Here is a 24496-nt window from a genome sequence, read left to right on the forward strand (position 1 = left end):
TGATTATCAGTGACTGTGTTTAAACATTTCAGGATGCCTAGATATAATTCTGATTTTTCTATACTTAACAAATTGGAAAATATTAGACTATTAAATATCCTGAGAAGCACCTCACATTTCATTGGAAACTATAGTTTCCATACACCTTGTTTTAACATATCAAAAAACATATGAAGTAATTTAATTGTAAATTTATGGTGTTTACTTTATTTATTTATTTTTGTTACGTGGTATTGCTGCGACCAGTGTAGCCCAAGTAGCAGGTTCTGGCAAGGCTGATGGGAGATTGGAAGAAAGAAAGAGTAACACATGCAGAACTTGAAGATAGAACAGCTGGGATTGGATGGAGCGCTGCTGTCTGATGGAGGAGCAGGTCTAAAGAATTACACCAGGAATCTTTATTATATATGTCTCATTAATCAGATTAACGACTATGCAAGCATTATTCTTTGTATTCATGAAAGTTACACAGTTAGCAACAGTATGCAGCTATTTCCTCAGTTACATTCCACAGTTGCAATGCACAATGTTATGAGCACTCTGCAGGTCTCAAGAAAGTCCATCGTTTAAGGTTACTAATTTCTGGGCAGATCCAGGAGCAGTAGAACTGGTGAAACATTGTGGTTGTCTTAGCCAGGAAGTTCCTTTATTCCCAGGAGCTGTGTGCCTGAGAATAAGTTCAAAGCTGAGAAAGCTCTCACAACAGAGTTACCCCCATGGAGAGCATTGCCATAGCAACCAGACATCCTATACTTTTGTATAGAAACCTTCCCAGTCACTGAGCATGGAACTGCCATGAAGTCATCAGAGACCCCAATGTCAGACACTTGTCTCCCAATCACTGTCACTGGTCTCCACAGGGGATTGAACCCACCTCTGCTTTACCACTGAGCTACACCCTCACCAAAATTGCCTTCATTTGTTTTCCTAGAGACAGTGTTGGCCTCTGTTGCCCAAGCTGACCTCACACTCATCTACAACCGGAGCAATGTGGTCTCTGAATCTTTACCCCAATGACAGTCACGTTTGCAGGAAACTCAGTTGAAGTGATTAAGTTAAAGTAATGGCAGTTTAACTTAGTTATATATGTTGTGACTACTGTTTCCAAACCCATTCTACCAAGCCTGGTAGAAATTTTCAAGTCCCTTTTTTTTTATGTCTCCAGATCTTACGAAAAAAAATTTTTTTTCAAATTTTCACAGAAGTAACAATATCACACAGACCCTAAGTACTTGGTAATGAGTGTGGGGCCCATGAGGAACTTGTTGGAATTATGTGAATACAATCTACTTTCTGATTTGTCTTTCTATTTTTCTGTCTATCACTCTCTTTTTAGTACAACAGGATCTTTCTTAAAAAATAAATATATATATATATATATATATATATATATATATATATATATATATATACAGAGAATTTTTAATATTTAATTTTAGTTTTCAGTGGACATAACATCTTTATTTTTTAATTTTTTTATGTGGTGCTGCACCCCACACATGCCAGGTATGCATTCTGCTGCTTGAGACAAATCTGCAGCCCAGACAAGGGGTTCTTAATGACTAGACCACATCCCCAGATGCACCGTTATTTTTCATTTAGAGACAGTGTCTTGGTGAGTTGCTTAGGCCATCGCTAAATTTGTGAGATTGTATTTGAACCCATAATCCTCCTGTCTAAGCCTCTTGGGCCAGTGGAATTACAGATGCATTCCACTGCACCTGGTGCTTTTTCTGTTTTGATACAGGGTTTCACTGAATTTCTGGGGCTGACCTCAAACTAAAGATCTTCCTGACTCAGGCTCCTGAGTCTCTAGCATTATAGATGTGTGCATTACCACTGAGTTGCATCCTCTCTCAGCCTTGCTACCTGTTTCAAGGTAAGCATTATTATTTTTACTTTTGTTGACAAAGGACTGAATCCACATCAGATTGTAGCCAGACATGAACTGAGGGTGCCCCTTCCTTTCCACTTCTTGGAGGCCTCACTTCACGTGGACTCACATTCAATCCTGAGCTTGATGAATGTTTATATCTCACTGAATTATCAGTGCTCAAGACTAGGGAGAGTTAGGATGAAGCAATATGTTTCCAGTGAAATGGTAAGAGCATCACTGCTCAGTCTTTTTTCTTAAATCTTATTGTATATAATGGATGTTTGGGGATAAGAAATCATCAATTCAATGAATTGTAAAAGCTATGAACATGTTTGTAAAAGACTTTTAAAAACTTCCTGATGCATTTAAATTGAAATTCTTTTAGATTTTCTCATTTCAAACATTTTCTCAATGAAAATGACACTTCTGATAAGGCATACCAAATCTTGTGGCACTGGGGCACACACTCTAATTCTAGGTGCTCAAGAGGCTGAGGCAGGAGAATCATTAGTCAAAGGTCAGACTGGAGAAGTGAGCAAGGTTCTATGTCAAGATCAGTACGAGGGACTGAATGGTAGAGTGCTTTTCCAGCATGTGTGGCACACTGGGAGTGACCTCAGCCTGGGGTGGGGTGACATGCAGAATGTCCGCTAATTAGGTACACTTTAGTCTTTGTGTGTGAGTGTGTGTTTTGAGTTTCAAGATACTTAAAAATATTTCAATTTTTAACAGCTTTTTACATTTTGCACCACAAAATTTTATTCCTATATTGTATATATATAAAACTTTTTAGGTGTTCATGAATATTATACATATTATACAAAACATACGTTTATGTAATGATACATGTCCTAGACAATAATTGGGCACACTATCATTTTAGAGGAATCCAGATGAGGATGGCAGCAGTTTTCCCTTTTTTTGTGTCTTAAACTTGAATTACCCTCAGCAGTGAGTTAACATAATATGGTTAAATATGGATACATGTATCCCAGGCAGTGAGCATGAGGGATAACTACAGAGTGATTCAGCTAACCGGAATCAGTTGTTTTAGTGTTAGATGTACCCCACAAAGACTTGAGGGGACTATCCTTATTAGTGGGGCCCAAGCATAGGAAGGCCTCCTTGTTCAGTGCAGGCTCAATAAAACCCTCAGTGTGATCATTTTGAGGTACATTCACAGTTGTCATTAGGTGTTCCTCCTCTTGTTTTCTAAGAAGAGAAAACATATCTTGTTACCCAGGTTATGAATGTGTGGGTTCTTAGCCACTGAGCATTTTTTATATTTTATTTAGAGACAAGGTCTTGCTGAGTTGCTTATGGTCTCTACAAGTTGCTGAGCCTTGCTTTGAACTTGCATTTTGACACATCATACATAGGTGGAGTATAACTTCTCATTCTTCTGGTTGCACATGGTGTAGAGTTACACCAATCCTGCCATCATATATGTACAGAGGGTAATAGTGTCTGATTTATGCTACTCTCAATCCTACCCCTGTGCACCTTCCCCTCCTCCAACTCCCCTCTGTCTAATACACAGTACCTCTATTCTTCCCCAGCCCACCCTCTGTGCCTTCTTCTGAATTTGCATCTGCACATCAGAGAAAACATTTGGCCTTTGATTTTTGGGAATGGCATATTTTGTGCAGCAAGATATTCTCCATTTCCATCTATTTACTAGCAAAGACTATCATTTTATTTTTTATTAACTGAGTAATATTCCTGTGTGTGTGTGTGTGTGTGTGTGTGTACCAATTTTCTTTATCCATTCATCTGTCAATGGCACCTAGATTTGTTCTTTTTTAAAAAATGCCATTGATTCAATGATCGATTATTGTAATAATACTCAATAAGGCTCACACTTTGTTAAGTCTTCATGACTTTAATAATTGTTTTGTAAAAGCAAAATAAAGATTTATGAATAGATTTTTAAATTTGAAAAAAGAAAACTGTATGCCACAAATTGATCTAAAAGTTCTGTGTAGTCTCCACACTGGAGAGAAATTGACAAGCTCCCAATATTCCACACACATTTGTGAAAAAAAACAATACTGTGAACCAGTCTTTAAAATGCATGAGAAAACTCTGTGGTTTACTGATGAACCAAATGAAATTCCATTCCTTTTAAGATTGGGAGTCATCTCATGAAAACCTTAAGAAAAGTTCATTTCTGTTTTGCTTAAGATTTCTATTTGATCTGACAAGCTGATGTTTAAACTTGTGTGAAATTCCTGCCTGGGCTTTGAACTCACCCATGCCTGGCTCTCCTTGACCAGGTAACAACCCTCCCTAAAACCCCAGCGGCACCTCCTAAATTCTGATGTTGCAATCTCACTTTACTCCCTACCTTGAAATATTAGGCCATGTAGATTATTAATCTGCTGTCTGTCTTCTTATTATGCTTGCCAGAATTCTATTAGGTGTAAATTCCCAAGGCACCTCCCTCCTCCTTTGTAACTTTTGGAGCTATAAAACCTTTCACCTGAAGAGCTGGGGTGCTGATCTGTAGCCTGGGATTTGGGACAGACAGCTGCTGGTGGGCAGCTTTTGTGTACACAATACAAGCTTGCTTTAGTTTGATTTAAAACTGGAGTTGGTGATCTTTTCATTGGTTCGTGGTTCAACATTAACACACTGGGATTAATGTTCACTAAAAAACTACAGTGATCAAGCCATGAAGCTGGAGCATGAGAACAGATTCCTATAAACAAATGGAAAGATTTGAAGAATGAACACATTTGTGAGTAATTCTCTTTAGCAACCAGATTGAAACCATCAATGAGGAAAGAGTTTTCTAAAATGATTCTAGGAAAGATAAATGTTCATCTGCAATAGGATGAACCTGGAGCCCAGCACCAGTCACACATTAAACACACAGTCATCTATGATCAACAAATATGTGAATAAAAGTTTGCCATCTCTAGGAATTAGAGAAATACAAGGGAAAACTACACTGAGATTCTATCTCACTCCAGTCAGGATGACAATTATCAGGAACAAAAGTAAATATAAATAAGGATGTGGAGGAAACGGCAAACTCATAAATTGTTGGTCAGACTGAAAATTGGTGCAACCACTGTGCAAAGCAATAGGGAGATTCCCTAGAAAACTTGGAATGGAACCACCATTTCACCAGTTATCCCACCACTCAGCTTATATGCAAAGGAATTAAAATCAGCATAGTTCAGTGATGCAGGCACATCAATGTTTATAGCAGCTGAATTCACAGTACCTAAAGTATGGAATCAGCCTAGATGCCCTTGAAGGAGACACACCCATTCCGAGAGGCCAGGGATGAAGCCGGGTTCCCTGTCCCTCTGTCTGAGTGTTCAAGCCCATGTGTATTCTGAGCTTCCCCTGACCAAGGCTGCCCTCCCCGCAGTCCCTGTCCCTTTCACTTTAAAACCTGAAAAAGTGAGAGGGGGCCTGACAGGATTCATCAGGGTGCTGGTCTGGCCAGGCGTCTAGTATGGATGGGATTCATTTGGGGTGGTCAGCAGAGTCTCAGTCTGCTCCTTCTATTTTGAATCCCCCTCCAGGGAAATCCTTGTGTTTCAGATGTTGTCTGCCCTTGCTGCCAGAGGACAGGCCCACATCCACCCCCAAGCCCTCTGTGGCTGTACTCACCATGGGAAAGCTGGTCATCCACCAGGGCTACCTGACACCTCTCTGGATCCCACCTTCCTACTCAGCTCTTCAAGAGGCCAGAGCCCAGCTGCATGCACCCAAGCAGCCAGGAAGGACTTCTGGGGATGACAAGGTCCAATTCTCAACACACTTCTTGATCTGAGACCCATGTCCTGATGAAATATGGGGATGAGGGGCTCAGGCAGGCCTGGGATTGTCCCTGTTTGGGAAATGGGTCTTTCAGAGGTTTGTGCAGAGCTCCAGATCACATCTGCAATCCAGGTGACCTGGGACCTGATCTTCAGTCCAAGACCTTTGTGTGTCCCTCCCCTTGGTTGTCCCTGCCTCCAATACTCAGCCTTCACATAGGAGAAAGATGTGGCATGTCTGTCATTCTGTCATTGCTTCCCCCCCATTGTCCTCATGGCACCCCACTCTTCTGTTGACATGAGATTCTCTTCCAGGTGCCAAAGTCAGCTTGCATTTTCAGTTGACCCTGGAATCCTTCATATTGGTCAGGACATAAAGGAGGTGATAGGATGCTTTCATATCCCGGGGAGGCCATGAGGGTGGATGATCTAACATTGTGTGGACTCTACTTGCTTTTGTGTCTACTGGACTGTGTTTTAGGTTTCTGCAATCGGAAACCTATACAGTCACAGAATAATAAAATTTTAAACTCTAATTGACTTTCAACTAAAGACTTTTCACCTCAATAATAAAATATTTTGCTTTGTGCCAGGTCTGGTGGTGATGCCTTAATCCCAGCCACTAGGGAGGCTGAGACAGGAGGATTAAATGTGCACAGCCCGATTCAGCAAAGGCGAGGTGCTAACCAACTCAGTGAGATGCTGGCTCTCAATAAAATACAAAATGGGGCTGAGGATGTGGCTCAGTGGTCCAGTGCTCCTGAGTTCAATCCCTGAAACCCCGTCTCTGCAAAAACATCAAGCATTTCTCCTGTTGAGGAGAATCACAGCCACTTGGGTAGGAGTCACTGTGCTGCTCCTTTGCTAGCAAACCATTTTTTTTTCTGTAATGTCACAGTTGTGTTCTTATTATGGGATTTGCATTGGGAAAGAAGATGGAGCATTCAGTAACACCTTAACCTCATGTGTCCATGTCTCACAGCTGTTATCTCTCAATAAAATTTTAGTTTTGAGGGCTTGGGTTGTGGCTCAAGCAGTAGCACGCTTGCCTGGCATGTGTGCGGCCCGGGTTCGATCCTCAGCACCACATACAAACAAAGATGTTGTGTCCGCTGAAAACTAAAAAATAAATATTAAAATTCTCTCTCTGTCTCTCTTTAAAAAAAAATTTAGTTTTGAAATATTTTTCCTGATGTTAGGAGAGGTAGTAAAGTAGAGTTTACTCATGGTGTCTGCTTTCATGGTGTAGGACTCACATCATTTTATTTTCAAACTGTTTATACATTTGCATTGATGCAGTGACTACTGCACATAGCACAGAATTGGACCTTGTTTTCATTCTGTCTGCTGATCTCTACCTTAGGAGGATTGTCCAGTCAATTGCCATATAATTTCACTGTTGATGTAGGTCAATTTATGTCTGCCCTTTTACACTCTTCTATTTTCTTATGTCTTTTTTTATTCCTCTATCCCTCTTCAAGATGTTGTTGTTGTTGTTGTTCAACTGACCATTTATCCCAGGGTGCTGTAACACTGAACTACATGCCCTGCCCCTTTTAAGTCATATTTTGAGAGAGGATGAGGCTGAGTTGCCAAGGCTGGCCCAGAATTTTTGACCTTCCTGGCATGGTTTGCACCACCATTTCAGGATACTGCTCTATTTTTGTTTTTTTTTTTTTTTTTTGCAAAAAAATAATTTATTCAATGATTTTTTTCAGCTTTTTAATATCTTGACCTAGAATATTAAGGAGGTGATAGGATGCTTTCATATTCTCACTTGGCCAGACTCAAAGTTGACCTTATTAGAGACCTGGCATTGTTAAACCACAGACAAAGAAAAGACCACAGACTCCAATTTTGAATCAAATTGAAGCAATCTTATATTTGTGTACACAGGAGCTGGTCTCTCCAAAAACCTTGACTAGAGATACCCCAGCTCTCTAGGAACAGTTTTATTGCCAAAATTTGCAAAGTGGGGTGTCCTGAGAACTTACAGTGTAAAGGTAAAATTTCTAAGCTGATTCTAACCTGCAAAAGCCTGAATTAAAATGTAAAAGACTGGGCATTGTAAAGCTTCTAAATTGCAAAGCCTAAATCAAAAAGTAAAAGACCAGGAATTGTAAAGTTTCTAAGCTGCAAAGCTTGAATTAAAATGTAAAAGACTAGGCATTGTTAAGTTCCTCTGCTACACCCAGAACCTGAAATTCCTGAGATAGTTAAAACAATGCCCTACAGGACATTTAGCCTAGGGCCCTGTGCAGTTTGTCACAGGGCCCTAACCAATCAGTTTGAAAGTTTACCCCACTTAGGAGTGACCAATCACCTCCTCCCGACCTGTTCCCACCAATGAATGTGCTAATCATGTCTCAGAGTTGTTGTTCAATTTTCCCTATGCCTCATGATGATTTGTTCTGATGTATGCAAAGACCCCCCACCCGCCCTCCCCAAAAAGTGTACTTAAGCTCTGCTTGACCTCTGCTCTGGGCTCTGGGCCTCTATCCCTTCCTGAGTGAGCCCTGATCCTCAGCATGCTGAATTAGGATCCTTCAATAAACTCCCTCCTGCTCATTGCATGAAGTTGGTCTCTTGTGGTCTCTTTCTCCAAGGATTCGCAGGACACTTATAACAGTAAAAAGATTTTGGCAAGTGTAATATAAAGGCAGATAGTAGGTTAATGAACCACATGGCTCAACATTTAAAAGTAGGGAATAAATTCAAATCCCTACATCAAAATTTATGAGGCACCACTGAGGTTTTCAAGAGGGTTGTTATTTGGTCAGGGGGAGCCAGGATTTATGAGGCACCACAAAGGTTTTAGAGAGGATTGTTGTCTGGTCAGGGAAAGCCAGGCATACATGAGTACAAGCCCCAGGCAGGGATTCCCAACAAGGCTAGAAATTGCAGTAATTTATACTAAAACAAAAATTAACTTTTCATAATTTTATGATGAGATGGCTCATAATATTAAGATTGAATTAGGCTGGGTTCATCAGAGATTCATACTCAAATCCATTACATTTATGCTCCCACCCACCTTCTTTGTACAACAATAAAAAGGAGTATGGGGACATAGCTCAGGCCTAATGTGGCCCTACCATGGATTCAATGCCCAGAACAGAGTGGAGAACAAAGCCCCTGCAGTTGAGTTCTCATCCCCCAACTGGTATGTGGCCAGAATTCCACACTTTTGGGAATATGACTGTGCATATGTTAGCCACCCCCCATTGTCCATGGGTAATATTGGTAGGCAGAATGACTTTGGGTTACTGTGCAGGATGTGAAAGACTTAACCAAGTCCAAGTTAAGAGTAAAGAATACAATTGTATTTACTTTCCAGGAAGGGGTAGATACTGGAGCCAGAATGAGACAGGCAGTCAGTATAGACAGGAAAATGGAGTCAATTTTGAGTGAGTCTGGCAAGTTGCAGACTGTCCCCTGAAGGATAGAAATATTAATTCCTTCAGAGCCCTTGCTCCACCCTCATCAAGAATTTGCCCTTGCTCCATTCTGTTGCTAAGATATCCTGTCTCAGGAATTGGCCCTCCCTACAGAGAGCTATAAGGTTGTTAATGTGTCCTTGGCTGCTCCATCCTGCCCTTCCCCCTTCAGCCCCCCTGTTTGTCACCTTTGTGCCATCTCACCAAGCACGTCTGGGCCTAGTCACCAAGGCAGGAAGGAGAAAGATGAGGGGGAAAGGAATGGAGAACAAAGGAAGACCAGGACTCACAAAATAAAGATTGAACACCTCCCTTCTGGGAATACCAGGATGGCTCCCTTCTTCCTTCTGGGGAGAAGTCCATGTTCCTCATTTTTGTGTTTTTTTTTTTTTGTTGTTGTTGTTTTTTTTTTTTTTAAGAGAGAGTGATAGAGGAGAGAGAGAGAGAGAGAGAGGATTTTTAATATTTATTTTTTTAGTTCTCGGCAGACACAACATCTTTGTTGGTATGTGGTGCTGAGGATCGAACCCAGGTCGCACGCATGCCAGGCGAGCGCGCTACCGCTTGAGCCACATCCCCAGCCCCATGTTCCTTATTTTTGAATAAACCCTGCTTTGTGTGCTTGCCTGGGCTTGCTTCTCTAATGTTCAAACTTCAACGTGTGAGAGACTAGAACTCCTCCCCCATAACCAGTGGTATCAACACCACAGGCCATATGGGCCCCAAGTGGGGTGTCATGTGCAGGCTTTATGGGCGGAGCTGAGCAGGGTTATTGTTTCTTTCTGGTTTAACTATCATTTGAAACCCAGGAAGCTGAGAGCCCTGGGTCAGCAGCTAGGGATTTGGTGCTTACCAGGCAGGAGGTGGGCTTGTGGCTTTTCTTGAAAATGTTGGTGCCTCTGAACCACTGACATGGATAGAACACAAGGGAGGGAATCCTACCTGGGAGATCAATTCAGGTCAGCCTCTACCTCTGTACACGGAGGGGGGTGGTGTGACCCTTGTCCTTACAAAGACCCACAGAGCACTCCTAGGCATATACTGACCCTCCCACCCTGCTGAGTTGTTTATCTGCAAACAACAGGAGAGATCTGCTGTGCTACCTGTCCCTGACTTAGTCAGGCTAGGTGGGGACCCATAGCAACCTCCTAGCAGCCACCTATTAGCATGATACAGGGAAAATACCTGGGATGCTGGATGACCCTCCCAGTAGTTTCTGGAGGTTGATAACATGTTGAGAAACCCTAGAGCTCAGCAGGAACACCCTTCTTGGCTTAAACCAATTAGTTCAAAGGAATCCCCCTCTTGTTCCAGCCAATCACCCCTACCCAATTGTTCCCACCAGTGAATGTGCTAATCATGTTTTCCAGTTGTTTTATAATTTCCCTGCGGTGTGTGATGATTTGCTAAGAGATGCTATGATGCATGTGAAGGCCCTGCCTTCCCAAAGAGTGCATAAAACTGCTGCAAACCCTGGGTTTGGGGCCTCTCAGCTTCAACAGTTGCTGTGTGCACAAGGAAGACTGAGCTAGCTTGCAATAAATACCTCTTTGCTGCTTACATGGATCTTGGCCTCTTGTGGTTTTTGGGGGGTTCTGAATTTGAGCATAAAATGCAATGGGGTGAAGTGTGTCAAGGGGGCATGTGACCATGAGCCCACAGACATTTTATGAGACCCACAGATGCCTGAAGCCACAGATGACACCTAACCTACATACAGTTTGCTCTCTACACACATGCCTATGACTGATTACCTTTTCTGTAAAACCTGAGAGTCCTAGACAGCCCTGAAGAGAGGGCTAAGGACATGGTGCCCTGGTCTTCCTGGTGTAGCTTCACTGATCAAAGTTCCTTTCCTGCTTTTCATCATGACATTTTCTGTTTGGTTTTGGGGTAAACAGATGACCTGATGTGTGGAATCAGAGTCAGGTCACTTCCTAGAACTGCCCTAACAGTGGAATGTAGAACTTGGACATGAAGCACAAAGCAGCCATTTTATTTCCAGTGCACATTGCTGCCTTAGAGGATTGACTCCCCTTCCTTATTTTCTCCTGTTCTGCTGGGGACAGAACACTGGGCCAAATCACCAACACCAATTGCTTGCTTTCTTAGCTCAGGCTATCTGCTCAAAAGATCAGGGGGGGGCGGGGGGGGGTTGGGCCTGGGGATGTGGCTCAAGTGGTAGCATGCTCGCCTGGCATGCGTGTGACCGGGGTTCGATCCTCAGCACCACATACAAACAAAGATGTTGTGTCCACCGAACGCTAAAATAAATAAATATTAAAATTCTCTCTCTAAAAAAAAAAAAAAAAAAAGATCAGGGGGCAGAAGGTGAGGAGAATTACAGAAATAATTGTCAAACTTCTTTTTTATTTGTAGATATCACACAAGTGTGATATATGTGACATCTTTAAATATTGTTTCAAAAATTTTGTGACTGTCGTGCTAAGTTGTCTGAGGTCACACCAAGTTATTCTCTATATGTATATAGGTATCTTTTTCTTTGAGGTTCTGTGGTATATTCCCTGTGGGGCTCGACCTCTGAGCTTGAACTCCAACCCTTTTATTTTATTTTCACATAGGATTTCCCTGTTTGTGAAGCCAGGTTTAAAGAAAAGAGTCTATGTCGCTAGGTTAATGTGGTCCAATAGGAACCATAAAGAAAATGGAGTCTAATCTGAGCCTGGGAATACCAGAACAACACCTGAGAAATTGAAATATTAATGTCCCATTGTTGTAGGGACAAATGAGGCAAGGCACCAAACATAGCAGGAAACACTTTTACTTGCCTGCAGCCAGGTTCAGAGGGTGCAGCCCTTGCTGTAATCAATCAATCCCCTGAACCCCAAGTTCAGTTAGTTTCAGAGTTTTATACCCAGCATGTAAGGGGAGGGGCTCAGAATTTCACATAAAAGCAGCTTTTTCTTTCACTGTTCTGGGCAAGTTAACTCTTCAAGGACAACACCTTAGAAGAAGAGAGCTTCTTCTCCCCTTTCTTTCCTCCCCCTGCCAGCTGTTACCATGGAGCCCAATTGTAACTTATCTTAGAAATGTAGACATCTCTGTGAAGCCCAGCTCAAGGCCAGAGACCTCCTTTGCACATTTCTTCAAAGTACTATACTAGATGGCTTTGTGATAACTAGTAAGGGGGTGTCCAGCACCTGGAGTGCTGGTATCTTCTCGGTCAGTGGCCAAGTAAACAGGGTGACATGAAAATAGGAAGTTCATCTACAATGGACTCTTTTGGTGACAGTCCTAAAATCAACCATGGGGAAGAGGGCTTTTCTGTGGACAAAGGGGGTGGCACTTCACCATGACCCTGGGCAGGTGCTAAATAAGGGTGAATGAAGTAGCTCCCAGTAAAACAGGGAGATGCTAATCAAACCACCCTAGGCTGTTCTGCCCAGGTTTATGCTCTCTGCCCCATCAGTCCACCAGTTTCCCACCCTTGGTCCTTCCACCAGCAGCCCCCATCACATGCACAATAAAGAGAAATAAAGGACAGGAATGTGGGAGGACAAAAGACGACCTTAGATATAAAAGAGAGGATTTCTCCTTTCCAGTCCCCTTCTTCCTGGGGGGTGGGGGCGAATCTTTTCTGCTCTCCCTTAATTAAGCCTTCCACTTTCCACTCTCCACGTGCTTCTCTGTGTTATACTTCAGCATTTGGGGAAGCAAGGACCCGTCACAGTAAACACGGTTAACAGTGTAGATCCTGACCTGAACCTTGGGCTCCTCCTTCCTCAGCCTCCTTAAGTAACTTTTTTTTAAATTGTTCTTTCTTTCTGTGGTGGAGTTCACACCCAGGGCATCACCCATGCTGGGAAAGCAGTCTTCCAGAGCCATAGCTCAATCCCATCCTTACCAAGTTCCAAGCAAAGGCTTCTAACTGGGTTATTTTTCCAACCCAGCAAAGACACTCCACCTGGAAAGGACTGGGACCAAGGATCTGTCACTCTAGGGAATTTTAGGAAGTGATTGGATAACATTAGCTGTCAGTTATAAGGCAGAGGTGTTCTTGGAGGCGGCGCATTAGTGTTTCTGGGGTGGAACTGTCCAATCAGATTCATGAACAGAGGGGAAGGGCGGGCTTTGGAAATCTCGCGGGCTTTTCTTCCTCACCAACTCTGCTCTTCCTTCCTGGCCCCATGTGCTCTGCCCTGAAGGCCTAGGTGATTCTGAGCAGCCAGTGTCCCGGAGATCCCTGGTGCTCAGGGGTTCCTCAAGAGAACACCAGGTCCCCAAGGAAGATAAAAATGGTGAGTATGTGAGGAGGGCTGAAGGTACATGGTCAGCACCTGCCTTGGGGCCCCGCAAACCAAATGAGCTGCAGAGCCTGGCGGAGTCACCTCTGGAGGTTGCCCTGGGTCTCTACCCTGGTCCTGGGGGTTGGGCTGGATGGTAGAAACTTGAAGTCACCTCCCTGGCGACTGACCCAAAACCTCTATCCCCTGATCCCACAGGGTGAGCTGGGTGTTGGGTGCCTGAAATTGGTGCAGAGGGTGCGGCCTAGTCCTCCATGGTGTTTGCCCCTGGGCTTCTGCTCCCTGGGCCTGAGAGGTGGGCTGGTCCCTGAGGTCAGCTCAGAGCATGTGGCCCAATTCTCGCTGCAGGTGGCCCTGGGCTCCATGCTGTGGTTTCCATTGTTGAATGGGCTGCTCAGGTCTCCAGCTTCCCCTCCCCTCCCCTCCCTGCTGCTGGCCTGCACCCACTCTTCCAAATGTGTAAGGAAGCAGGATCACAAATCCACTTTCCTTTTCCCTGTTCAGAGTCTCTGAAGGCTGCTGTAGGTCCTTCATTTGCAGTTGCCTGCTGCGTTCTAAAATGCCATCTTCCTCTCCACTTCCCATCACTCTCAAATATATTTTCTTCCTGTGTTTCAAATGAACACAGTCTATTCACTTTCACTTTTCCTTTAGTGAAGTATTGCAAGGAATATTTTCTTTTTATATTGGGGATCAAAACTAGAGAAGGTCTATCAGTTAAATCCTCAGGAACCCCCCCCCTTTTTAAAAAGAGATCATATACCACTTGTTTTGGACACAGTCCTCCAGTTTATGATCATCCTGCCTCAGCCTCCTGAGTCCCTGGGATTACAGGAATGTGCCACTATCCCTGACAAGCATAACCTTTTTTTTTTTTTTTTTAAAGAGAGAGGGAATTTTAATATTTATTTATTTATTTTGGCAGACACAACATCTTTGTTTGTATGTGGTGCTGAGGATTGAGTCCTGGCCTCACGCATGCCAGGTGAGCATGCTACTTCTTGAGCCACATCCCCAACCCATAACTTTTTTTGTTCTGTTTCTGAATATCATCCTTTAGGGGAAAGAATAGTAACTTGACACATCTTGTGTTCTGGTAAAATAGCTGCTTTAAATGAAATAAGGCAGTGGATTATTCATACTAGGGATATTGAAACTTTAGCTACATCCTCAGCTCTTTTTTGTATGTTTGCTTGTTTGTTTTTGGTAGAAGTTATTTTTTTTCTTGACTTTTATTACTTCTACATGAGAGTAAAATGCATTTTGACACATCATACATAAATAGAGTGTAACTTCTCCTTTTTCTGGTTGTACCTAATGTCCATTCGCATGGGTCATGTAGTCAAATAGGATAATAATGTCTGATTTATTCTCTTGTCATTCATCTCCAGCCCTTTTAAAATTTATTTTCAGACAAGATCTGGCTATGTTGTCTAGGCTCGCCTGGAACTTCTGATCCTCCTGTCTCAGCTTCTCAAGCTGTTGGAATTAAAGGCACTGGCCACCATACCTGAGGAAAATAGTTTATTTTAACCCAAATATTAATGACCATTCTCAGGAACATGGATTCACCTTATCCTGATTGATGTATGTGTCCCATTCTGGAAGAAATTACATCTTTTCTAATAACAGGGATTGAACCCAGAGGAACTTAATCACTGAAACGTATCAGCAACCCTTTTTATATTTTATTTTGAGTCATGATCTCACTACATTTTTTAAGGCTTCACAAAGTTGCTGAGGCTGGCTTTGAATTTAGCAGTCCTCCTGACCCAATCTCTCAAACTGCTGGGATTATAGTTGTGCCCCACTATGCATGCCTGACAAGAACTTTTGAAAAGGAAGTTATGCATGAATAAATTAACCAAGTGCAGTGGTAGGATCATCAGATGGGTGGCTACAGTAAAAAAGGGGAAATTTCTTCTGTAGGTCCGTTATTACATTGTTAGGTTTGGAAGATGGTGGTTATATGTCCGGTAAGGTTAGTAATATATTCTGTGAAGTTCATTTGTTTGGAGAATTTTTTGACTAATACAGAAATTAAGGTAATTGGCTTTGAAAGAGCTTTAGAGAGGCCAAGATAATTGTTGCCAATGATGCAGAACCCTGTCTTATACCTCATGGTGGTCTAGTTCCCCAAAGTCCGGTGCTCTAAAGGTTCTTTGATATCGAGCAAGTTCATAGAGAACTTCAGTTCACACCTGCCTAAATTCTGTTTTTTGTTGTTGTTTTTCATGTTGTTGTTGTTTTATATCTTCCTACGGTGTAGCCACCAAATCTGATTTTCTCAGCCAGGTTTTCTTTGGACACCTCAGAGAGTCCTATGTTCTCAGCCACTATCCATTCCTGGGGCTGCCACCATGTGCCCACAGCTGTCCTGTGCCCTGCATGGTAAAAGGAATTTCAGGCCCTGGGTCAGCTCCTCTTAGAGGACAGCCTAAGTTGTGAGGTACAGCCTCTTGGGGGATCAGCTGAGGTCTTGGGGCTAAGGAATGTCCCGGAACAAGCCTCATCTAGACCACTGACTTTTTGGAACCTTGTTTTCCCCAAGCCATGTTCCCATTCTTTGGAGAAAGTTGGACAGTCAGCCTGTGGATGCTGGTGCTGAGGGGCCAGGTCAGCTGTGACTCCTGCCCTTTCAGTCTCTCACAGTGTGAAGGAGCAAAACCTCTCCCAGAGCATAAGGACCACCCACCCCAGTGCAGAGCTGTGCAAACCTGAAAAGCCTCATAGACTGGAATCATGGTCCAGGTCCATGGGAGAGTTATCCTGGAGGCTTTCAGTGAGCAAGACCTGGAGGGAGCATGTCCCTGCTTTCAGGGACCTTCCCTGCCCCTTGAGCCTGACACATGTGTGCTCCCTCAGCACCAAAGCTTTCTGTGTATCACTTTGAAATGATGTGCTCACTTATCTGAGGCCCAGGTTAATTTATTCAGAGCCATATGGGGTGGACTATTATTAAGAGGCAAGAAAGAATTGGATTTTAAAGTCTAGTTATATTTTCATTGTCAAAATTCCCAATTTACAGCCAGGTACACTGGGGCACAACTGTGATCCTTCCTGCTCCAGGGACTAAGACAGGAGTGTTGCAAATTTGAGGACAGCCTTAGCAACTTAGCTGGGACTTCTGCAACCTGCTGAGACTGCATCTCAAAGTAAAATATAAAAATGACTGGGGATGTGGATCAGTAGTAAAATGTCTCTGGGTTTTATTTTGGGGGGTAGAAAAAAAATGAACACACCTAATTACCTAATTTACCATTTGCTACCCCTGAGTTTATATAGAACATTTCTAAGATTCAGTCTTGTCTTTTCAGTGGTTTCAAATTGAACTGTAGTCCTAGATTCCAAAATCCCACATAAGATACAGAGAAACTCTGTCTTGCATTATTGCTGATGATTTTGAGTCCAATTCTACAAAAATAGTAGTGGATAAATTTATGAATGTGGTTTCATGAAAACTAGTATCTGTGCTTCACAAGGTGATGAATTGAACAAAGGGTGACAGTTTTTCACTGTCCTTGTCTGGCCTTGGCAGGTTCATGGATTTTTTGGTATCAGGAATGGAGCCCAGAGGTGCTTAACCAACCCCTTTTAGATTCTTTGTTTTGGTACAGAATCTTGCTGCATCGCCTAGTGCCTCAGACTCCTGAACCTCTAGATACAGGTGTGCACCATCACTCCCATCTTCAATGTAATTTTTTTAAATTGATTTTTTAGTTTTCGGTTTTTATAACATCTTTATTTTATTTTTATGTGCTCCTGAGGCTCGAACCCAGCGCCCTGTGCATGCGAGGCGCGTGTGCTACTACTTGAGCCACATCCCCAGCCCCATTCACCACTGAGCACGTACTCAGCCCTTCTTCTTATGTATTTATTTTTTCATATATATGTACAGTTATGGATGGACAGAATACCTTTATTTTGTTTATTTTTCTGTGGTGCTGAGGATTATACCCAGTGCCTCACACATGCTACCACGTGCTCTGCCACTCAGTTACAGTCCCAATCCCCCCTTTTTATTCTTGATGAAGACAGTGTCACTAAATTTCTGAGTATCTTGCTAAGTTGCTGAGACTGGCCTCCAACTTGCCATTTCTCTGCCTTAACCTCCCTAGTGGCTGAAATTACAGGTGCACACTACCACACCAGCAGTTGGAATGTCTTTTTTTAAAAAAAAATTATTTGTAGTTGGACACAATACCTTTATTTTAGTTATTCATTTATATGTGGTGCTGAGGATTGAACCCAAGGTCTTGCACGTGCAAGTAGAGTGCTCTACCACTGAGCCACATCCCCAGACCCTGGAATGACTTTTGAAGGTTTATCATCCAATTTATTTCCAGATGGAAATAGTATTGAAAATCAGTTTCCCTGCTTTTGTTCATAGTTTTGAAATTTGTACGTATGACTCTTTCCTTTATTCTTGCATTATTATAAAAATGGCATTAGCATATACTGTTATTTCTTATGTATATATGTGTAAAATTTCATAGCTTGGTAGTTTATTTACTCTTTATTAGTTAGACTTTATTTTTCAGAGCAATTTTTGGCTTATATAGTTTATTAGTCAGTTTTCTATAGAGGAACAGCATCAAGAGGAAGTTTGATTATAAAAGGGGACTTATTAGATTGGCCTACTTGACCCAAAGCTGGATGTCCACAGTGGCCATCTGCAGCTGGAAAGTTTTTGGAGTAGTTGCTGCAGAGTCCAAGAGGCTGAAGTGTCAGAACAAGAGGGATCAATGATGCTGCCCTAGTCCAGACCAAAAGTTCTGGAAACTCCCTGGAGAATCACTGGCAGAGTTCACATTGGGAGAGTGAACAAGGGAGTGTCTGATACCCTCAGGCCATTGCAGTAGCAAACAAGAACCTATTGGAGAAGAAAGGAGCTTGCTCTGCTGCTGCTTCCTTCTTCTTTGAACTTTTGTTCCACCTAAGACACAGTCCTATTGGATGGTGCTGCCTACCTTAAAAAGGTTTGCCAGTTTGGCTCACTATCCCACATGCCAATCATTTGTAGACACACCCTCATGGACACACACAAAATCTCATTAATTATCAGTATCTTTTAATCCAATCAGGATGACAATTAAATGTGTCATTACTCATAGTATGGAATACCCCTTCTCTCCAGCCGATAGTCTCCACTGTTCTGAAAATATTGCATTGGGGTAGAGTGTTTGTTAGCTGCTAAACCAGTGTTGAACCTTTGATGAAGAGAATGGATGAAGCAACATGTTATGATAAGCCAAAGTTCATCATTTACCTTAGGGTTCCTCCTGGAATCATGTGAACACCATGCATGTTGAGTACAGGTTTCTCATGCTGTCAATCTCTCCTGGCCTCCACTATACATTTGGTGGCATATTTTAGATCTCAGTGACCTTTAAGGATGTGGCTGTGAACTTCACCCAGGAGGAGTGGGCTTTGCTGGATCCTTCCCAGAAGAACCTTTACAGAGATGTGATGCTGGAAGTCCTCAGAAACCTGGCTTCTATAGGTAATAATGATCTTTTTTTAAAATTAATCAAATAGAGAACTCATGTTTATTTTGGTCATTTATGTAGAAGGTGAAAAGGGAATCAGTTTTTGAATTATTGCAGCATTAAGAGCATGTATCATTTGGCAAAGCATTGTTAGCTCCTAAATATTCATAAAGATTGTTCTGTTCTCTCATATTAGGAAACAGGTGGGAAGACAAGACCACTGAAGTTCAGATTGAAAACTCTGGGAGCAATGTAAGGTACTGTCCTCACAAGAAGAGTCCATGAGGGGGTCTGAGAACTGTCATGTAATATTTAAAGGAAACCAACGAAAGAAGTATGCATAATTTGAGAAGTATTTATTCTTATAGTGCTTTTCACCTGAAGTATATACTTAGCTGTAACAGATATTCAGTCTTTTCAAAGTATTTGACAGGCAAAAAGTATATGAAATCGCATATGTGAATATCACTATTTGGATAATAGCCATAGAGAAGCTGTGTTGAAAAGGATAGTTTGCTTTCAATCTCCTTATTTTTAAGCAAGTTGAACAAGTCAGAAAACCTAGCCTTTACCTGATGTTGGTAGTAATGTAAAGATCTATCAATACATAGAAAATTGTGAATGAATCAAGCATTGATTATGTGCTGGTCACTTCTTCTTCCTTAAAGAAGTCATATGGTAAACTCAAAGGCACAAAATAATGTGGGAAAACCTTCAAATCGATTCCAATTCTTAATTGAACAAAGAAAAATTTTAATAGAGTAAATCCATGTGACTTCATTATGTTTGCAAAAGACTTCATATGACCTTCATTCCTTCATAGGCAGATCACATCATACTCTGGACACAAATACTGCAAGCATGAGGAACGTGAAGAGAAGCCATGTGAATTTAAACAATATAAGACATCTCTGGTTTCTCCCAAAAATGTTCACACACAAATGTTAATACAAACTGGAGATGGACCTTTTAAATGTACAGTACGTGGGAAAGTCATCCATCATTCCAGTGACATTCAAAGGCATAAAGATACTCATACTGGGTGGCAACCCTATGAATATCAACAATGCAGTGAAGCCACGTCTTCTCCCATGGGTGTTCCAAGACACATGAGAACACACAGTGAACGTAAACGTTTTCAATGTGAGGTATGTGGGAAAGCCTTTTGTTTCTCCTCTTTATTAAGAAGACATGAAAGAACTCATGCTGGAGAGAAAGTGTATGAATGTAAACGAGGTGGTCAGACCTGTATTTCATACACAAGTCTTCAAAGGCACAGGATCACACACATGGGGAATGAAGGTTTCAAATGTAAGGTATGTGGGAAAGACTTTGCTTATCCCAGTTTACTTAGAATCCATCAGAGAATGCACACTGGAGAGAAGCCCTATAAATGTAAGCAGTGTGGCAAAGCCTTCACTCAGTCCTCTGGCCTTCACTCACATGAAAAAATTCATACTGGAGAGAAGCCCTATGCATGTAAGCAGTGTGGCAAATCCTTCACTCAGTCCACTAACCTTCACACACATGAAAAAACTCATACTGGAGAGAAGCCCTATGCATGTAAGCAGTGTGGCAAAGCCTTTGCTACGTCCAGATACCTTCACAGACATGGAAGAACACATATTGGAGAGAAGCCCTATGAATGTAAGCACTGTGGCAAAGCCTTTGCTACATTCAGTTACCTTCAGTCACATGAAAAAACTCATACTGGGGAGAAGCCATATAAATGTGAGCTGTGTGGAAAAGCCTTTTCTACATCTAGTAACCTTCAAATTCATGGAAGAAGACATACTAGAGAGAAATGCTCTGAATGTCAACAATGTGGAAAAGTCTTCACTACTGCCTCTGGCCTTCAGATACATGAACGAACTCATACTGGAGAGAAGCCCTATGAATGTAAGCAGTGTGGGAAAGCCTTCACTCAGTCCTCTAGCCTTCACCTACATGAGAAAACTCATACTGGAGCAAAGCCCTATGATTGTAAGCAGTGTGGCAAAGCCTTTGCTACGTCCAGTTACCTTCAGATTCATGGAAGAAAACACTCTGGAGAGAAGCCATATGAATGTAAGCACTGTGGCAAAGCCTTTGCTACATCCAGTCACCTTCACTCACATGAAAAAACTCATACTGGACAGAAGCCTTATGAATGTAAGCAGTGTGGCAAAGCCTTTTCTAGATCCAGTTACCTTCAGATTCATGGAAGAATGCACAGTGGAGAGAAGCCCTATGCATGTAAGCAGTGTGGCAAAGCCTTCACTCAGTCCACTAACCTTCACACACATGAAAAAACTCATACTGGAGAGAAGCCCTATGCATGTAAGCAGTGTGGCAAAGCCTTTGCTACGTCCAGTTCTCTTCAGATTCATGGAAGAATGCATACTGGAGAAAAGCCCTATGAATGTAAGCACTGTGGCAAAGCCTTTGCTACATTCAGTTACCTTCAGTCACATGAAAAAACTCATACTGGGGAGAAGCCATGTAAATGTGAGCAGTGTGGAAAAGCCTTTTCTACATCTAGTAACCTTCAAATTCATGGAAGAAGACATACTAGAGAGAAATGCTCTGAATGTCAACAATGTGGAAAAGTCTTCACTACTGCCTCTGGCCTTCAGATACATGAACGAACTCATACTGGAGAGAAGCCCTATGAATGTAAGCAGTGTGGGAAAGCCTTCACTCAGTCCTCTAGCCTTCACTTACATGAGAAAACTCATACTGGAGCGAAGCCCTATGATTGTAAGCAGTGTGGCAAAGCCTTTGCTACGTCCAGTTACCTTCAGATTCATGGAAGAATGCACACTGGAGAGAAGCCATATGAATGTAAGCACTGTGGCAAAGCCTTTGCTACATCCAGTCACCTTCACTCACATGAAAAAACTCATACTGGACAGAAGCCTTATGAATGTAAGCAGTGTGGCAAAGCCTTTTCTAGATCCAGTTACCTTCAGATTCATGGAAGAATGCACACTGGAGAGAAGCCTTATGAATGTAAGCAGTGTGGCAAAGCCTTTGCTGCATCCCCTACGCTTCACAAACATGAAAGAATACATACCAGAGAAAAGCGCTATGAATAACAACAATGTGGAAAAGCTTTTCCCACATCCTCTCTGCTTCACACACGTGAAAGAACAGATACTGCAGAGAAATCATATTCATGAGAACAATTGGTAAACTTTTCTGTTATTACTGTTTCACTCATATACATGTAGGAAGTTACTGGAGAAAAATCCTTTGAATGTAAAACCTGGTAAATCAATATTTCATGTCATTCTCAAAGACAAGAATGTACTCACACTGCTGAAAATGTGTGTGTGTGTGAGAGAGAGAGAGACAGAGAGAGAGAATGGGAATTTATTCTGGTTGTGCTCTACCACTTAGCTACATTCCAGTTAATTTTTATTTTGAGACAGAGACTTGCTGCATTTTTAGGGTCTTCCAAAGGTGCTGAGGCTAGCCTCCAACATTGATCCTTCAGAATCAGCCTCTCAAGTCTCAGGAATTAAAGGCATACACCACCACTTCCAACTGAGTAACTCTTTAAATGTATAAAAATATCACAAATCATTCCATTTTCCCTATTGCCTTCAATGGCATTTCATTCTCATTGAAAAATAAACCCTCTGAATGTAAGCAGTGTGGCAACACCATTGCTCCATCCCATCAGCTCCAAGGCTTTACCGAACCCTGGTGTAAGTGTCCGGTAAAGCCTTGGAGAAAGAGACCACCAAGAGACCACTCATGCAATTGGCAGAAGGGGATTTATTGATTCAGCATGCTGGGGCTCCATGCCCACTCTGGAAGAGGGAAAGACCCAGAGCCTAGGGCAAGGGTTGAGCAGTGCTTAAGTACACTTTTTGGGGAGGGTGGGGACTATACACATCATAGTCTCCTTTAACCAATCACCATACACCCGCGGGAAAATCAAACAATAATTCTTAGACTTGATTAGTACATTCATTGGAGGGAACAGGCTGGGCGGGGGTGATTGGTCACTCCTAACCGGGGTACACATTCAAACTGATTGGTTTTGGGCCTTGAATGCCTATGTGCCGGGCTACTCAGGGTCCTAAGTTATTAAACAACCAGAAGATCAGGAGGAATATTTACTGGGAAGTTCGGATATTGTCCTAACAGCTCCAGGAATTTAACCCAGGCTTTGCAGTTTAGAAGCAGGTTTACAATGCCTGGTCCTTTACATTTTAACTCAGGCTTTGCAGCTTAGAAACTTTACCCTTTCACTGGCACTGTTGAACCACAACACAAGAAAAAGAACACAGACTCCAATTTTGAATCAAACTTAATCAAAATTTTATTTATGTACCCAGGAGCTGGCCATGTCTGTCCTCAAACCCCAGGCTAAAGATACTCCAGCTGTCTCAGAACACATTTGTTTTAAATCAAACAACAACTCTTTTTTTAGACAGAGGGAGAGAGAGAGACAGAGAATTTTTAATATTTAATTTTCATTTTCGGAAGACACAACATTTTTTTTTTTGTATGTGGTGCTGAGCATCTTTTTTGTATGTGGTGCTCACGCATGCCAGGCGAGCGAGCTACTGTGTGAGCCACATCCCCAGCCCTCGGAACACATTTTCATAACACAAAAGTTTGCAAAGAGGGGTGTCTTGAGAACTTACAGACACCAGGATTTGGATAAGCATAATACAAAGGCAGGTAGTAGGTTAATGAACTACATGGCTTAACATTTCAAGGTAGGGAATAAATTCAGATCCCAACATTAGAATGTATGAGGTACCACTGAGCTTTCAGAGAGGGTTGTTATCTGGTCAGGGAGGGCCAAGTATGGGTGACTTCAAGGCATGGGCAGGCATTCCAAGCAAGTTTAAAGATTGCAGTAATTTATACTAAAACAAAAATTAGTTTTCATGAGTTTTGGATGCGATGGCTCCCAATCTTAAGGAATTAGGCTGGTTTTCAGAGTTATATTCTCAAACCCACTATATTTATGCTCCCACCCACTTCTTTTTACCACAATAGAAAAAGGGCTGGGGATGGAGCTCAGGGATTCTGTACCCCTGCCATGGATTCAATGCCCAGCAGAGGTGGGGGGGAGAGCACCTAGAGTTGAGTTCTCAGCCCTAGACCGGTATGTGGCTACTATTCCACACTTGAGGGATTATGACTGTTTATATATAAGGCCCCCTCCCCATGGTCATTGGGAATGTTGCTGGGTAGACTGAATTTGGGCCAGGACACAAGATATGAAAGACTTCACCAATTCAAGCTAAGAGTAAAAATAAAGTTGTATTCACTTTCTGGGAAGGGGCAGATACTGAAGCCAGAAATAGACAGGCAGTCACTACAGACAGGTAAATGGAGTCAGGTCTGATCAAGGAGGCCAATGTTGAGAGAGTCTGGCAAGTTGCAGACTGTCCCCTGACGGATAGAAATGTTAATCCCTTCAGAGCCCTTGCTCCACCCTCATCAAGGACCTGCCCTAGCTCCTTCCTGTTGCTAAGGTAGCCTGCCCCAGGAATTTCCCCTCCCTACAGGCAGCTTTAAGGGTGTTAATGTGTCCTTAGCTGCTGCATCCTGCCCTTCCCTCTTCATCCCCCTTGTTTGTCACCTTTGTACCATCTCACCAAGCATTCCTGGGTCTATTCACCCAGGAAGGAAGGAGAAAGATAAG

General features: G+C 42.4%; 1 protein-coding gene across 1 annotated transcript; it reads left to right on the plus strand.

Annotated features, from left to right (window-relative positions):
• The first annotated feature begins 5504 nt into the window (after positions 1 to 5504).
• LOC144250738 (uncharacterized) lies at positions 5505 to 21920 on the plus strand. Its single transcript, XM_077793688.1, has 6 exons — positions 5505 to 5636; positions 13553 to 13813; positions 18731 to 18857; positions 19040 to 19100; positions 20453 to 21378; positions 21463 to 21920. The coding sequence occupies exons 1-6, from the start codon at positions 5505 to 5507 to the stop codon at positions 21918 to 21920; spliced, it is 1965 nt and encodes a 654-aa protein (XP_077649814.1).
• Positions 21921 to 24496: the final 2576 nt, after the last annotated feature.

Source organism: Urocitellus parryii, chromosome X (genome assembly GCF_045843805.1).
Source record: "Urocitellus parryii isolate mUroPar1 chromosome X, mUroPar1.hap1, whole genome shotgun sequence".
Taxonomy (NCBI): Eukaryota; Metazoa; Chordata; class Mammalia; order Rodentia; family Sciuridae; genus Urocitellus; species Urocitellus parryii.